The following is a 14,845-nucleotide window of genomic DNA, read 5'->3' on the forward strand; positions in this document are numbered from 1 at the left end:
ATCCCTTGCCTCATCAGAGTAGAATTAAATGAGGTAATGTATGTTAAAGCGTTTGGTGAATGGTACCTTTTAAGGGGTGGCAGTGGGGTACAGTAGGGCAGACTCTTGAGTTTTGGCCATGCCCCCTTCCTTATGGAGTATCTGAAGTTACTCAGCTGGGTCCTTCTTCTATAAAATAGGCCCACACTCCTTCTTGGCCTGTGACATGAAAGGCACATATTTTATGTAGTGATGGGGGGCTGGGGACGTAGCTCAGTTGGTAGAGTCCTTGCTTATCATGTATGAAGACCTGGGCTCAATCCCCAGCACTGAATAAAACTAGGGGTGGTGGTATATGTCTGTAACCCCAAAACTCCAGAGGGGAAGAGGGGCGATCAGGAGTTCAAGACCATCCTTAGCAAGCAAAAGGCTAGCTGGGTATACATGAGATGGTCTCAAAACCATGAGAGGGCACAGAAGATAAGTGCCTGGCCACTGGTGGGCTTCATGGCCTTGGCCATGCTCTCTAACCTCTGACCCTAATATATTCTTTATGACCACGCCCGGTACCCAGGAGAGGTTCTGACCAAAGGCTGTCATTCATTTACCTTGCTTGTGGTCTCTGCAGAACAGTCACTAGGCCAGTTTTCTTCCAGCCCCGAGGTCTTTTGGACCTCCACCCTCTCCACCATTCTGTTTCAGCAAGGGCAGCCTTCTCGTTTGTCCCCAGGTGGATCTCCCTCTTTCAGTGGGTTGTAATGAAACCACGTATATCATTATGAGAAATGCACACACCTCAGGACACTAAGTTCAGAGGGCATGAGGACCCTCTGTCATCAAGTACTGGTGACTTGCTGAAAACAGGTATCAAGCAACTGTGGTCCCTTAGCCCTGGGAGGGTGATAGGCTGGGCTTTCGTGGTTGGGCAGCCTGGCACTCTTTGTAGGCAAGGGAGCAGGAGAGGGAACAGGATGGGTGGAGGGTCCGGTCCCAAGGACTAGACCTTCCTGTGGGCCTATATAGGAAGAAGTGCCACCCAGCCAGGACTGGTCAGAAGCCAGTCCCGGAAGAAGGCACCAAAAGGCTGAGGGAATCCAGGTTTCTAAGACAACCGCTTTTGGTAGAGCCCAGCCTGCATTCCTTGAGCTCTTGTCTGCATTCTGGGAAACAGCACACCAACCTCTGGACCTTAGAGGGGATGTCTGTGATGGCATGGCCAGACCAAGAGCCATGACGGACAGGAACACAAGTCATGAGAGGGGTAGAGAACCCAAGAGGAACTGGGGACAGTGGTGGGCCCAGGAATACCCATCCATCCTAAGTGCTCAGTACCCACAGAAGAACAGCCAGTGGCAGTGAGAACCTGGTTTTATTGGTCTGACTTGTTTACAGCTCCTCCTCCTGCTCAGGGCACCAGAACCAAGGCCCAGCTAACCCAGGGATGGACAAGGAAGAGAAGGGACAGACACAGGGTATGGGGTGGGCTCTGTTCTTCACAGCAAGAGGTAGAAGGGCCACATAAAGTTCTTTATTATAGACCTACAAAAAAATGAGAGAATTAGACATTACTCTCACTTGTTCAGTGTCTGGTTTCCTTTTCAAGCAGAGGTGGGATGGGAACCGTGCCAGAGGCAAATGCGTGGGTCTGGGGCACAGATCAGAGAGGACCACAGAGATGGGGACCAGGCGACTACCTGTGCGGTCAGGCCACAGGCTGGCCCAGGCTTTTTCCAGCATCTAGGGGAAGAGCGACAGGCCCCAGAAGGAGCACACAGTAAGTGCACAGGAGGAGCACACAGTAGGAGGTGTACAGGATGCCCCCCACACCAGTGGCAGCATTGCTCCTCTCCTGACCACCCTGGCTGAGGGCTGGCTCTGAAGTGCTGGTGGCGTCTACATTTGGAGGTCTGCTGTCAAAGGCAAGACCCACGAGGACAAAACAGAAGGGCAGGGCAGGAAGGATGACAGCTGAGGGCTGGGAGTTCTACTAGGCTCCTCCCCAAACAGGGTTCCAGCAGGCAAGGGCAGTAGTCAGGCCTCTTCCCTGCTTGTCAACCAATCAGCTTCTTCAGGAAAGCTTCTAGCTGGTCCTCGTCCTTGATGCCCACAAACTTGTCCACCACGTCTCCATTCTTGATGGCCAGCACGGTGGGCACAGCTGACACCTGGGTGAGGGAACCACAGTACACATCACTCGGAGGTGAATGGATCTCATGCGCCTTCCCTAAGTCTCTGTTGAGAAGGCCAAAGTTACAGGACGTGCCAAAGGAAATGGGGTCTTTGCTTGGTGCAGGGACTGGAGGAGGCCCACCCACCATTAGAACTTCTTCTACTGCAAACTCCCAGAATCCTCCTCCTCCCTGAACCACAGGACTGACTCATTGGTCCAGAGGTTTGGCTACATTGACGAGATGAAAATAGCCGGTGTGTGTGTGTGTGTGTGTGTGCGCGCGCGTGCGTGTGCGCTGCATGTCAGGGTGCTTTCCAAGCCTCACAGCCTTTCTCTGTGTACTGAGCATTTGTGGCTTACCTTGAATGTTTGAGACAGAACTCAGGGGTCAGGGATGTGAGCTCCAGGGCTGGGTGACCCCACCTCACTCCTATCCTGGGTGAACCTGGTAAGTGTTTTATTGCCTCAAGTCTCGGCTTGTGGAGACACTGATAATACTTTTAGTTGGGCATAGGAATGCCAAGTGACACACGCTAAGACAGTACAGGGTTCAGGGCACACTATGGGTGCTGTGGAGCCTGACCCGCTGAGGACCACATTGGCGGGCTTTGGTTATCAGGGACCAGAAACTCGAAGCCTCTTCCCAACCCGGGTTGGATTGGGTAGTAATATGTGATTGGCGGCTTTTTTTTTTTTTTTTTTTGGTTTGGTTTTTCAAGACAGGGTTTCTCTGTGTAGCCCTGGCTGTCCTGGAACTCACTCTGTAGACCAGGCTGGCCTCGAACTCAGAAATCCGCCTGCCTCTGCCTCCCAAGTGCTGGGATTAAAGGGGCGCGTCACCACTGCCCGGCGATCGATCGGAGGCTTTAGTGAGGGCTGGCAGACGGAAAGGGGGCATTCCTGCTCCATGAGGCACTGCCTCCACAGCGCTGGGGACTCAGACAGATTACATGAACTATGTATGAGGCTGGCTGGCCAAGCATGGCGGACTGCCTGATGCTTGGCATCTGCTGGCACTCGAGAACCTACATAAACGGAGGAAGGTAAACAGGGACCTAGCTTAAGTACCAAGTTAGCTACAAAGCAACAAGAGCCAGGTACAGGAGCCCACTAGGCCTTCACACAGCCTGAGGGCTGCGGGATGAGTCATCTCGGAGGCGGAGGCCAGACTGAGATTGTGATCAAAGAGATCACAAAAGAGATAAGTGAAGGCCACTTGGCCCCATCCTACAGCCTTCATAGGTCATGTGACAGACAGGTCCTAATGGGAAAAGCACTTTAGTACCTCCGGTCCCTTTAAGGATGATCCTGGGGGTGCCATGGGTGGCACAGGGTATGTGCCAGAAACAGGAATTGGGATGACCATGAGTGTCCCCAGTCACAGCCTTCCTGTGGGCTCTTGTCCTTGTCAGACTGGTGGCATTACCAGCCCAGCATCAGGCTTGCACTATCTCCAGGAAAAAGCAGGGACCAGCAAAACAGGCTCCAGGAACCCCCATTAGGTGTGTTCGTGCACCCTCTAGTGGCCAGTGAATGAGCTGCAGCATCCGGAGGCTGGAAACTCAGGGACAACCACTGAAACATTCTGTCCCTTTACAATAAATATTCCAGTTTTAAGATGTGGCTTAGGGTTGAGGGTGTGGCTCAGTGGTAGAGTACTTGCCTAGCAGGCATGAGGCCTGGGTTCCATCCCAACGCAAAAAAAAAACAAAATAAGGAGCTTCTTTTTGTCAAGTCCCTTTGGCCTGTCTAAGCAGGCCTCTCCTCTCCCTTTGAGATACTCAGGGTGAATGGAGTTTCCCTCTTGTACGGTTGTGCTGTGTGTGCAAGCCTCTGTGTGTGCTGGGGCACACAAAGACCAGGCTAGTGTCCATGACAATTGAGGTCTGGCCACTACTGATCAAGGACTTTCTCGTAAGTCTGGGCGGCACGCATATAAACATGCATGCATGTAGCTACTAGCTGCAGGCTCCAGAACACTGTTTCTAGAGGAGTATCTGGGCTGTCCCAGGACTCACAGCTTCTGCTACTCAATTATGGGAAATGGTGCTTAGAGCAGACCATCAACGATAATGCATGGGCCCTTGTACACGGTCTTAGAAAAGTGTTGGGAACGCAGAGCCATGGATAAGGCACACCTCACTTCCAGCAGGACAATAGGAATCGAGGGCTGGGGAAAGGGCATGCTCAGACATGCTGCCTGTCCTGCTCCAAGAACCCACAGGGGCCTCCAAGCCTGGAACGTGAATGTTCATATGGCCTTTCCCAACTGACCTGTGACATCTCGTGTCTCACCCTGACATACCTGCCAGCAACTCTGCTAGGAAACCGTCAAAGGACAGCACAGCAGATACCACAGGAAGCTGGTGATCTCTGTGGCTGAGGAACACACAGTGGGTGGAGGATGCTTTAAATGTCATGGAAGATCCTGGGTGCTTACACAGAAGCAAGCTCACAGAATGCTGATTCCCAGGTTGGTCCATTTTATTAGTTTTTGCATACAGGTGCTGTCACCGAGTGAGCGACATCTTGACTTTCCTTTTAGATATGAGAAGACTGAGCTCAAAGCACCAATTTCAAGATGACTCAGAAAGTTAAGCAGGGATTCCAAACAAGAAACACAGTCTGTTTGGCTCTGCTTCTGCTGCAGAGTGAAGGGTAAGAGCCGGAGAGAATGGGGACCCCAGCAGGGTAAAGGCAATTCAGAGAAGCATTCAACAACACCATGCTCTAAATTAAAAAATGCCAAAGCAAAGGTCTTGTAAAAGTGAATACAAGAGAGTTCTTAGGAAAACCGTTACTGCTAGGCGTGTCGCCTTTAATCCTAGCACTCGGGAGGCTCTGAACTCTCTGCGTTCAAAGCCAGCTTGGTCTATAGAGTGAGTTCCAGGACAGCTAGAGTTACATAGAGAAACACATTGTCTTGAAAAACCCAAACCCATTATTTAACAAACAAAACAGGGTTGGAAAGATGGCTTAGTAGGAAAAGGTACTTGCCACCAGGCTTGAGGACCTGAGTTCAAGCCATTGGACCCACACGGTTGAAAGAGAGAACAGACTCCTGCATGTCAGCCTAAAACCATGCAGACAAGGGGCTGGGGAGATGGCTCTGATGCCATGAAGACCACAGTATGGATCCCAACGCCCACATAATATTGGGTGGGTATGGTGACTGCCTACACTCTCAGCACTCCAGATGCAGAAAATCCTGCAGCATGCAGGCTAGCTGATCCGTGAGCTCTGTACTCAACTGAGAGACCCTGCCTCAATGAATAAAGTGGATCGCGAGCAGGGAGCACACCCAGCAGCGCCTTTAAGGCTGCATGTGCACAGGCACCCAGCACACACACAGCTGTGTGTACACACAGCCATTGAGGAATGACGAAATTACGTCCTTCCTGAGACTCGGGGTCATAATCTGCTTTTTTCTTTCCCTCTCTTCAGGAAGAAACCCAGGGCTTTTGGCATATACCCTCAGTCCTCGAATCTGCTCTTTGAGAATTCCATAAATACCAGGTAGGTGTGGTGGCCTCCCCGTTTGTTGACTCAGCCTCAGAGGGCAGAGACAAAGGAGCCTTACAGCAATCTGGCTAGCAAGCTCTGGGGTTGAGAGACCTTCTTCAATGGATAGGTGATGAAGATGATTCCCAACACCTACCGTGGGCCTCCACATGGACGCACAGGAACGCACACACAGAAGCACAACCATGCATTATGCACGTATGAAACACGGAAAGAAAAAGAACAAATATCCCAGGAGGACTAGAGAGGTCGCTGGGTAGGTAAAAGCACTTGTCACAAAGCCTGCCAACCTGAGTCCAATCACCAAAACCCACATAATGGCAGGAACCAATGGCCATCAGTTGTCCTCTGACCCTACACATACAGGCCACGCTCAGGTTTGAGAGGCACTTATCTCCACATAGGGGAATTAGAAAGGATTAAAACAGCATACATTTTAAACTAGTTAGTGATCTGCCTATTGAGGTATACATACTAAAAAGGAAAACCCACCAAAACAAAAAGACAAAGCAGGCTGCAGACAGACCGGCTGGTAGGATGCTCGCTTAGCAAGCAAAGCCTCAGGCTCATCCCAATTTAAACTGGGAGTACATGCCTTTTAATCCTGGTACTTGGAGGTGGAGGCAGGAAGATTCAAAGCCATCCTCTGCTATATACTGAGTTTGGGTCCAGCCTGGACCACACAAAACATGACAAGCCCTGCCTCCTCATCTCAAAGGAAAAAAAAAAGAAGAAATAAACAAATAAAAGTTCAGACAAGCCGGGCAGTGGTGGCGCATGCCTTTAGTCCCAGCACTTGGGAGGCAGAGGCAGGTGGATTTCTGAGTTCGAGACCAGCCTGGTCTACAGAGTGAGTTCCAGGACAGCCAGGGCTATACAGAGAAACCCTGTCTCGAAAAACCAAAAAGTTCAGACAAGCCACAGGTGCAATCACACCTTCAAATGCAAGGCTGAGGGACAGAGAAGCCTCAGGGGACAGCAGATGGCCCGCTCCTCCCTACTCGCTCCCCAGGAACTGTAGGTCTCAGTGGTCAGGAGAGAGACAGAGGAGTGAAAGCCTTGGGCTCCCCAAGATGAGACTATGCAGAATAGGAGTCGGGGCTGTCAGGGAACCCCCGAAGGCCTCGAGGACTCTCCCTCCCTCTCCTTCAGTGCAGTGGAGTGGAGCCGATAATGGAGGAAGGATTGAGGGGTCAGGAAGGCTTGGGAAGCAGCTGCCTCTGAGAACTGCTTTGAGCAATTCTTCTGACAAGCTTGCCCACATATCTGGAAGAGGGCTTGAGACCTTGTAGGAATTATCCCAGGGGAATGGGGATTGCTTGGTAGCAAATCTCTTCTTGGCTTCTTCTCTTCTCAAAGGCTAGGTGGAAGGAAGGAAGGGCAAGGGGCAGGCAGGATAATCCTGTTGGGATTCACAGGACCTCAGTGTCCCCAGCCCAGGGCTTGATAAAACAAAGAGGTCGAGAGGAGATGCAGGCTGCTGTAGAGGCCTTCTGTGTAATCTGGGCACTGCGTAGATGGTGGGCAGGCGGAGGACAAGAGTCCCAAAGGAGTCCTTCACCTGCCTCATCACGGGCTGTCCACACGCATCCCATCCCAGGCTCCCTGGAATATAGGAGGTGGAGTTATGGTGCTGGGAACTCCAGTCACCCACGGGACCCCTGTTGGTGGAAGTCTGCTTTGTGCATGACTAGTTCCCAAGCTTTGGCATGTGGTTGGTCTGCAGCTTTCTGCCAAACAAATGATGCTGAGGCCAACATGGGAGCACCTGGGGATCCCAGGAGGCAGCCTGGAAGTCGTAGGTTGACCCATGCCTTGTTCCTGTGTGGCTCCAGCACTGCATTCTTACCAGAAGGCCAAAGATTCACACCTGCTAGGACCTTGGGTGGGAATGGGAGGCCCTATCTTCCCAGCATGCATTTCTTCTCTTCTGTCCCAGGCAGCCTTATTTCTTCCCTTTGACTTATCATCCCACTCTTCGTCCAGCTCAAGAGATGGGCAACTTTTCCCACACTGTCCACCCCTGTTTCCCGCCATGGGCTCTGGTCAAAGGATGGGTAACTGTACTCCCGATGCCTTTGGGGAGGTAAACCTGGTTGAGTCTGGGTGTCTGAATACTAAGAAAAAGCTCCCCAACCCTCTCATCTTCTTGCATCCAGAGGGTTGGAAAGGTTCACCCTGGCCTTGAGGTTTCAAGAGAGGTGGATTTTTCAAAGAACAGAACTTTTTTTGGAGAAAAAGTCTTGCTACCTTTCCCAGGCTGACTTGATGTTGGTCTTGGGCTTACAAGCATGTACCACCATGCCTGGCTTGCACAAATCCCAAGTCTTAAATATCAACACCCACTTTTCCCTTTCTTTAAAACACTCTGAGAGCCAGACCAAACATGTCTGTGAAGCAGAGCTAGTCCCTAGGCAGCCAGGTGTGACCTCGGCTCTGTCAGAGTATCAGCGTCGGCACAGCCTCCTGGGAAGGCCCTGCTCCGGTCTGGTCTGCTTTCCCAGCCTCCTGGCCTCCTAACCCTGCTCTTCCTCTCATCCAGCCCTGCGGCCACAAAGGGCCTCTCTCTCTCTCCTCAACTGTGGTCCAGGGCCCACAGGATACTGCCCGTCCCTGCATGGTCTGTGGCCAGCCCAGGGCCTCTGTCAGCCCTGCACAGCGGCCCTTTCCTGAGACAAGCACACTTCACACACTGCTCCATTCAGGTCTCTGCTCTCATGTTACCTCCTCTGAGACCACAGTCCTCTGACAGATGGGATGGCTGGCGTGTGCTTGTGAGCACTGCACTTGGCTCAGAGATGCAAGGTCATTCTTTCCAAGGCCAACCTGTGCTTCATAAGATTCTCTCTCAAAAGGCCAAATCAAAGAACAAAACAAAAAGGGGAACAAAAGCCCTCCCCCCACCCATTTCCTCTCTCCACAGCACCCATCAGAATTTGGACATTTACACAGATGTCATTGGCTGGAGTGTCTCCAAGCCAAAACTTTCAACTCTGAACACTCTGAAAGCCAGAGTGTGTGTCTGTGACAGCCAAGGCCTCTGTACTGGGAGCCCATACTTGAAAGCACTGAGTGGACCATGGCCCTCGGGCCAAATTCCATTGCTGCCCATGGCTGTAAACATTGTGACTGGAACATGCTGTGGCCTTTAGTTTGTCCTGTGGCTGGGGACTTGAGAGAGGGCTGAGCTGCTCTAGAAGTCACTGCTCTGAAGTGTCTCATGTGTTAACCACCTGCCCCATTAGACACTCAAAGTTCTTTTTCAAAAAAAAAAAATTGCAAACTTGTTTTTTTAACTTTGATATTATGTATTTAAATTTTTTTTTTCAACACAGGATTTCCCTGTGTAGCCCTGGCTGTTGCTCTATAGACCTGGTTAGCCTTGAACTCTCAGAGATCCGTCTGCCTCTACCTCTGCCTCTTGAGTACAGAGGTAGAGCTACCACAGTCTGGCTGTATTTGAATGTTTTTATTTATTTATTTATTTAAACTTCAAAAAATTTTATGGGTGTGGGAACTTTGCCAACAAAGGCCAGAAGAGGGCATCTGAGCTACTGGGACTGGAGTGATGGATAGGTGTGCACTGTCATGTGGGTGTTGGGAATTGAACCTATGTCCTCCAGAAGAGCAGTCAGTGCTCTTAAACCACTGCACCATCTCTCCAGCCCCTCAACATTCTTGAATGCTGTTTGGGGAGGTCAGAGTTGTGTTTTGCTTTGAAATTTTTCTCTTTATTTTTCCTTTATGTGGGTGGGGTGTTTTGCCTGCGTGTTATATGTCAAATACACCGTGTGCATGCCATGCCAGCGGAGGCCAGAAGAGAGCCATATCCTCTGGGGCTGGTGTTACCAATGTTTGTGTGCAACCATGTGGGTGCTGGGGATTGAACCAAGGTCCCCTGGACACGAGTCAGTGCTCTTAACTGCTGAACCATCTCTCCAGCCCCAAGCCCAGTGTTGTCTGCTGCCACATTCTGTACATCAGGCAATGGGACCTGTCCCCAGGACTTGTGCTGGAGCAGTATGCCCACACAAATAGGCCAACTCCTTCCTGTCTTTCTTGTTTGTTCCTGTCATCTCGGGGTGGAATGACCATCTTATCGAGCGTTCTCTTCCAACAGAACAAGAGACACCCGGGGACAAGGGTCTCCCCTTATGTCCCTTACCATGATCATACATACATGCCTGGCATGTCAGCCAGGGCTTATAAGCAACAGCTGGATGCAAGTGAGGTGGGTAGGACAGGAAGACTTGAGCCAGACATGGTGGAGACTCCTATAACCCTAATGCTTGAATGGCTGAAGCAGGAGCATCAGGAGTTCTGAGGATGGCTCGAATGATATGAAACCCTATCTCAGAAAACCAATGACAGAGGAGGACCCAGCACTGTGGGCCACACAATACACTTCCTAACGGTGTCAGTGGATTAACAGAGCCCCGTGCGCAAACCCGAGACCTTTGAAGTGAATACTAGGCACGTCACTTACTGGTTCCTGGGTGGTCCCCACAGCGTTCCCACCTTGGCTTCCCCATGGCAACTCTCTGCCAACACATACCTCGTACTCAATGGCAAGGTCTGTGTGGTCGTCAATGTCCACCTTGGCCATCACCACCTTCCCGTGCTGTTTGGCTACCATCTTCTCTAACCGCGGTCCGAGGATCTTGCAGGGGCCACACCACCTCAGAAGGTGAGAAGGGACAGTCAGTCCTGAGTGCCTGCTGCTCCACATTCCTCCCCAGAGCCTCCCTGGGCCCCACGGGACTCCGAAGGCGGAACTGAAGGGACGGAAACCCAGGCGCATCCCCAACGGCCAGCGTTTGTGCTGGAACCTTCTCAGAGCTATGCAGAACCTTCAGAGATGACAGCCCCCAACAGAACCAAGGCCCATGGAGTTCTTGCAGATGACAGGATGGTAAGGTGCATAGCCTGGCAATGGGGTGCAGTCCAGTAGTTCCTGAACTTGGGAGAGGGGTCTCTGGGCATGCCCATGGGGGATTATTTTGATGATGTAAACTGAGGAGGGATAGACCCACCAACTGTGGGTGGGTGGGTGGCACCACTCTCTGAGCTAGGATTCTAGCTAGAGCGTGAGTGTGCCAAGAAGGGTGTCTACTGCTGGGAGCCTACATGGCGGGAAAGAATCAAGTCCAGAGGGCTAACCTCTGATCTCCGTATGAATAACACGGTACCAGCATGCATGTATGCACACACATAATAATGTTTAAAAAAAAGCAGGGGGAGCTGGGGAGTTGAGCACAGCAGCCCTCTTTGCTTCATTATGGATACAATGCGACCAGCTGCCCCAAGCCTCTGCCATATGGTTCCTCCAATGTGATGGACCCTGCTTGGAGCCAGCTGCTTTTCTCTCAAGTTTCTTTTGTCAGGGTATTTTGTCATAGCAACAAAAAAGTAACTAAGACAGGAAGAAAGAGGAACAGGAATTTGAGGCTAGCCTGGGCTACAGAGTGAAGCCCAGTCTTGTTTGATGAAACAAGCAGAGCCAGGATCACCTCAAGGTTGCTAAAAGCATCTTTCCTTTTTGTGGGGAGAAGGGGGAGGAGGGATGACGGTGGTGGTTTGGAACATGGTTTTACTTTGTAGCCCTTGTTGCATTGGAAATTGACTTGTAGACTAAGCTAGCCTCAAACTCAGAGATCCATTTGTCTCTACCTTCTGGGTGCTGGGATTAAAGGTATGCACCACTACTGGAGATACAATCTGTGAGCTACCATATGGGTGGTGGGAATTGAACCCAGGTCTCCTGGAAAAGCAGCCACTGCTCTTAACTGCTGAGCCATGTCTCTGGCCACTAGTTTTTTTTTTTTTCTTTTTTTTTTTTGAAAGAATTATTTATTTATTTTATATCTATGAACACACTATAGGTATCTCCAGACACACCAGAAAAGGGCATCAAATCCCATTACAGATGGTTGTGAGTCACCATGTAGTTGCTGGGAATTGAACTCAGGACCTCTGGAAGAACAGTCAGTGCTCTTAACTGCTAAGCCACCTCCCCAGGATTGTTTTTTAGCAAAATGTCTCTGCGTGACCCTTTCACTCCAGGACTTTCTTCTTATTTTCTGTCAACTGTTGGCAATGGACAGGAGCGAGCCCTCCTTGGCTGAGGTGCAGGAACTCTCCTAGGGCAGACAGCATGCTATCATCTCTGTATGTGGTACCAGACGTGTGCCTGGCACTAAAGGAACAAACGTGAACCATGCAATCAACTACCTTGTAGAGAAAAAAAAAGATGAGCCTACTGACTATTTCTTTCAGAGGCCCTCCACCATAACAGGAAGGGGGAGGTCCCTGGCATCAACTCCTGTTTGCCCTTTCCTCTGAGTTGGCATGTAGCAGTGATCTCATATATAGGAGGTGGAGGCAGGAGGAGGGAAGCTCAAGTCTGACCCAGGCTACACATCGAGACCCTATCTAAAAAGCCAGCCTGCAAGGCCTTATCTCAGATGACAAGGACGCTCACTGGCCTGTCCAAGGCAATGTCGTCAGTCAGAGAAAGGACCAGGAAGAAAACGGAAGAGCACTGACTGTTCTTCCAGAGGTCCTGAGTTCAATTCCCAGCAACTACATGGTGACTCACAACTATCTGTAATGGGATTTGATGCCATTTTCTGGTGTGTCTGAAGATATCTATAGTGTGTTCATAGAGACTTGTCTAGAAAACCTGATGGTAATTGGGCTCTTGGCCTTTTGGTTGAATCAGGTGTAAAGGTTTGGAAATGAAGACCAGGCTAAAGTGCAGGCATTCTTGTATCTCTAAAACACACTCCTACGGTACTGAGAAGACACCTCCTGCCCACCCCAGGCATGCTTGGGAACTACTATGGTGGCACTGATAATGTTTTGCCCAGCTCTGCCCAGTTTTAGTGGGTGGGATGTTAAAATATAATGATGCTATTCTACACTGGAGAAGACGCTGAGCTTTTCAGGCAGTGAGATACAGGGCACAGGCATGAGGCAGCACTTCCCCTAGTATGCTAGGAAGACTGTCAATCTGTCTCCTACCACACTGCATGCTCCTTAAGGGCAGGCACTGGGTCTCAAAAGTCTTCACAATGAGTTTATGTAGGTAAAGCATCAAACATGGTTGAGAGTCATGGTGGGCACTCAATAAATACTTGCTTAAGTAAGACCCTCATCTCTTTACTGCTCCCAGTACTCACTGTGCATGAAAGTCCACAACCACTGGTGTCTCACTGTTCACAACTCTGTCTTGAAAGTCAGGTCCATCTTGGACGTTAAAGGTTGTTGAACAGACTCTGGTGGTGTGTACTGTCCGGGCTGGGCTGGGCACTCCTGTTAGACCACCAGCATTGTACTGAGGGGTCTTCAGGGTCCTAGAGGTGAGGGAAGTCCACCCAGCCTGAGGAGGCTTCCTGGAGATGACTGAGGTCAGGAACCTCCTCAGGAGAAGCCGCTGAGCCATCTGTGGGAGAAAGAGGCAAGAAGAGCTGGGCCATACAACAGGAAGTCAATACACTAGGAAAACAAAGTAATCTGAAATAATAAGGTGTTGGAAACATGCAGAATTGGAAGCAAAATGCATGGAAATACTATATGATTTTTGAGGGCCAGGTGTGGTGGGGTACACCTGTCAATCCTTCACCTGGGAGGCTGAGGCAGGTGGATATAAGTTTGGGCTATACAATAAAACCTGATCCCTAAAACTTCCCCACAACAAATAAGTATCTAGAGGTGAGTGAGGAATGAGAATCACCGAACAGACGTTGAGTCTGAAGGACAGAAAAACTGGGTTGACAACCAAACAGAAATCAAGACTGCCCAGCACTTGGGAGGCAGAGGCAGGTGGATTTCTGAGTTCGAGGCCAGCCTGGTCTACAGAGTGAGTTCCAGGACAGCCAGGGCTATACAGAGAAACCCTGTCTCAAAAAAACAAAAAAAAAAAAAAAAGAAAAAAGAAAAAAAAAGAAAAAAAAAAAAGAAAAGAAATCAAGACTGAGTGGAATTAGAAAAGGTCGATGGAGGGAGGAACAAGACTCAAGTGGGTTATATCATTGGTTCTCCCTGATCAACTCTGAAGAAATGTTATAATACGGTCCACATTCAGGGCAACAGGTAGGTTAAGGGACATGTCCAACGTAGGAAAGCTTTTTAAGTACAGTCAATTGGAACCCAAGGCCGTCTGTAAAACCTTTAATCTATCAGTCATCTTTTATAAAAGTGTTTTCATGGGAAATTAAAGAAAGGGAAGCTGTCGAAGAACGAGCAAAGAAGGCTCCCAGCTACGGAAGGAGGAACTAAGAGGCACAGGAACCAGATATGGGGTACCAAAGTGAAGAGGGTGGCATGTGTACGGAGGGAAGCCCAAAACATGAACACGGGGGGGGGGTAAGCGGGGAGACTGGGAGCACAGGACGTGCAGCTGCCGAGGCCACCTCCTCCCTCTAGGGGCTTCTGCCTGCCGATCGCCTTCCTGCATAGGAGCGCGCCGCCACCGCGGCTCAGCTCACCCCGCAGGGATCCTACCTCCCGGCAGTGTGAGCAGAGTTGCAGAGCCCAGTCGGCCTGCCCGTCAAGGGCACTCCCGCTGTCACTTCCTCAGGGGCGGGTCTAGCGTCATTTCCGGGAAAGACTATCCGGCCGGCGTTTCTCAGCAAGTTGGGGGCGGCTCGGTATTTTTCACCAATGAGGATGACGGAAAATGATACAGCCTAGGGGGCGAGACCGGAAGGAAGGGGATCGTGGAGGAGGGACCGGAAGATGTGTGGGACCAGTGAGGGAGGAGATGGGTGGGAGGGCTTTGGAGCGAGCTCTTGCTGTGTTGCGTCCTCCTGGCATTGCCCACCCTTGGATCTGGGCTCTTGAAAGGGCTGGAAGGCTGTGTTCACTTTAATGCCGAGGAAACTGTTCCCCAGGAGATTTAGTGTTTAAAGGAAGAGATTCCAGGCTGGGGTTATGGCTTAGTTGGGTGACTGCCTAGGACACTGAAGCCTGGGTTCTCAATACCAAGTAAACTGGGTGTGATGGCACACACAGAATTCCAGAATTCCAGAACCCGGAGGGCTCAGGAGTTCACAGTCATCCTTGACTACATAGGAGCTACGTGAGATCCTGTCGTGTGTGTGTGTGTATACACGTGTGATTTTTTTAAAAGAATTATTTATTATGTATATGAGTACATTGTTGTTGTCTTCA

The 14,845-nt window shown here is 50.5% G+C and overlaps 1 protein-coding gene across 1 annotated transcript; it reads right to left on the reverse strand.

Moving 5' to 3' along the window:
* Window positions 1–1,329: 1,329 nt before the first annotated feature.
* Txn2 (thioredoxin 2) lies at window positions 1,330–14,262 on the reverse strand. The gene is made up of 4 exons (XM_028778907.1): window positions 14,177–14,262; window positions 12,853–13,115; window positions 10,227–10,350; window positions 1,330–2,144 (listed from the first exon to the last, which is right to left on the reverse strand). Exons 2-4 carry the CDS (start codon window positions 13,113–13,115, stop codon window positions 2,031–2,033), a joined length of 501 nt encoding a protein of 166 aa, XP_028634740.1. The 5' UTR covers window positions 14,177–14,262; the 3' UTR covers window positions 1,330–2,030.
* Window positions 14,263–14,845: the final 583 nt, after the last annotated feature.

The sequence above is a fragment of the Grammomys surdaster genome, unplaced genomic scaffold, assembly GCF_004785775.1.
Source record: "Grammomys surdaster isolate TR1022 unplaced genomic scaffold, NIH_TR_1.0 342, whole genome shotgun sequence".
NCBI lineage: Eukaryota > Metazoa > Chordata > Mammalia > Rodentia > Muridae > Grammomys > Grammomys surdaster.

Excerpts from the sequence above, each read along its gene's own strand:
- Txn2 (XM_028778907.1), bottom strand. The coding sequence starts at position 13,115 with ATGGCTCAGCGGCTTCTCCTGAGGAGGTTCCTGACCTCAGTCATCTCC. Across the intron at positions 10,351-12,852 it reads GTTGTGGACTTTCATGCACA|GTGGTGTGGCCCCTGCAAGA; the intron begins GTGAGTACTGGG and ends TCACCTTCTGAG. Across the intron at positions 2,145-10,226 it reads ACCTTGCCATTGAGTACGAG|GTGTCAGCTGTGCCCACCGT; the intron begins GTATGTGTTGGC and ends TCCCTCACCCAG.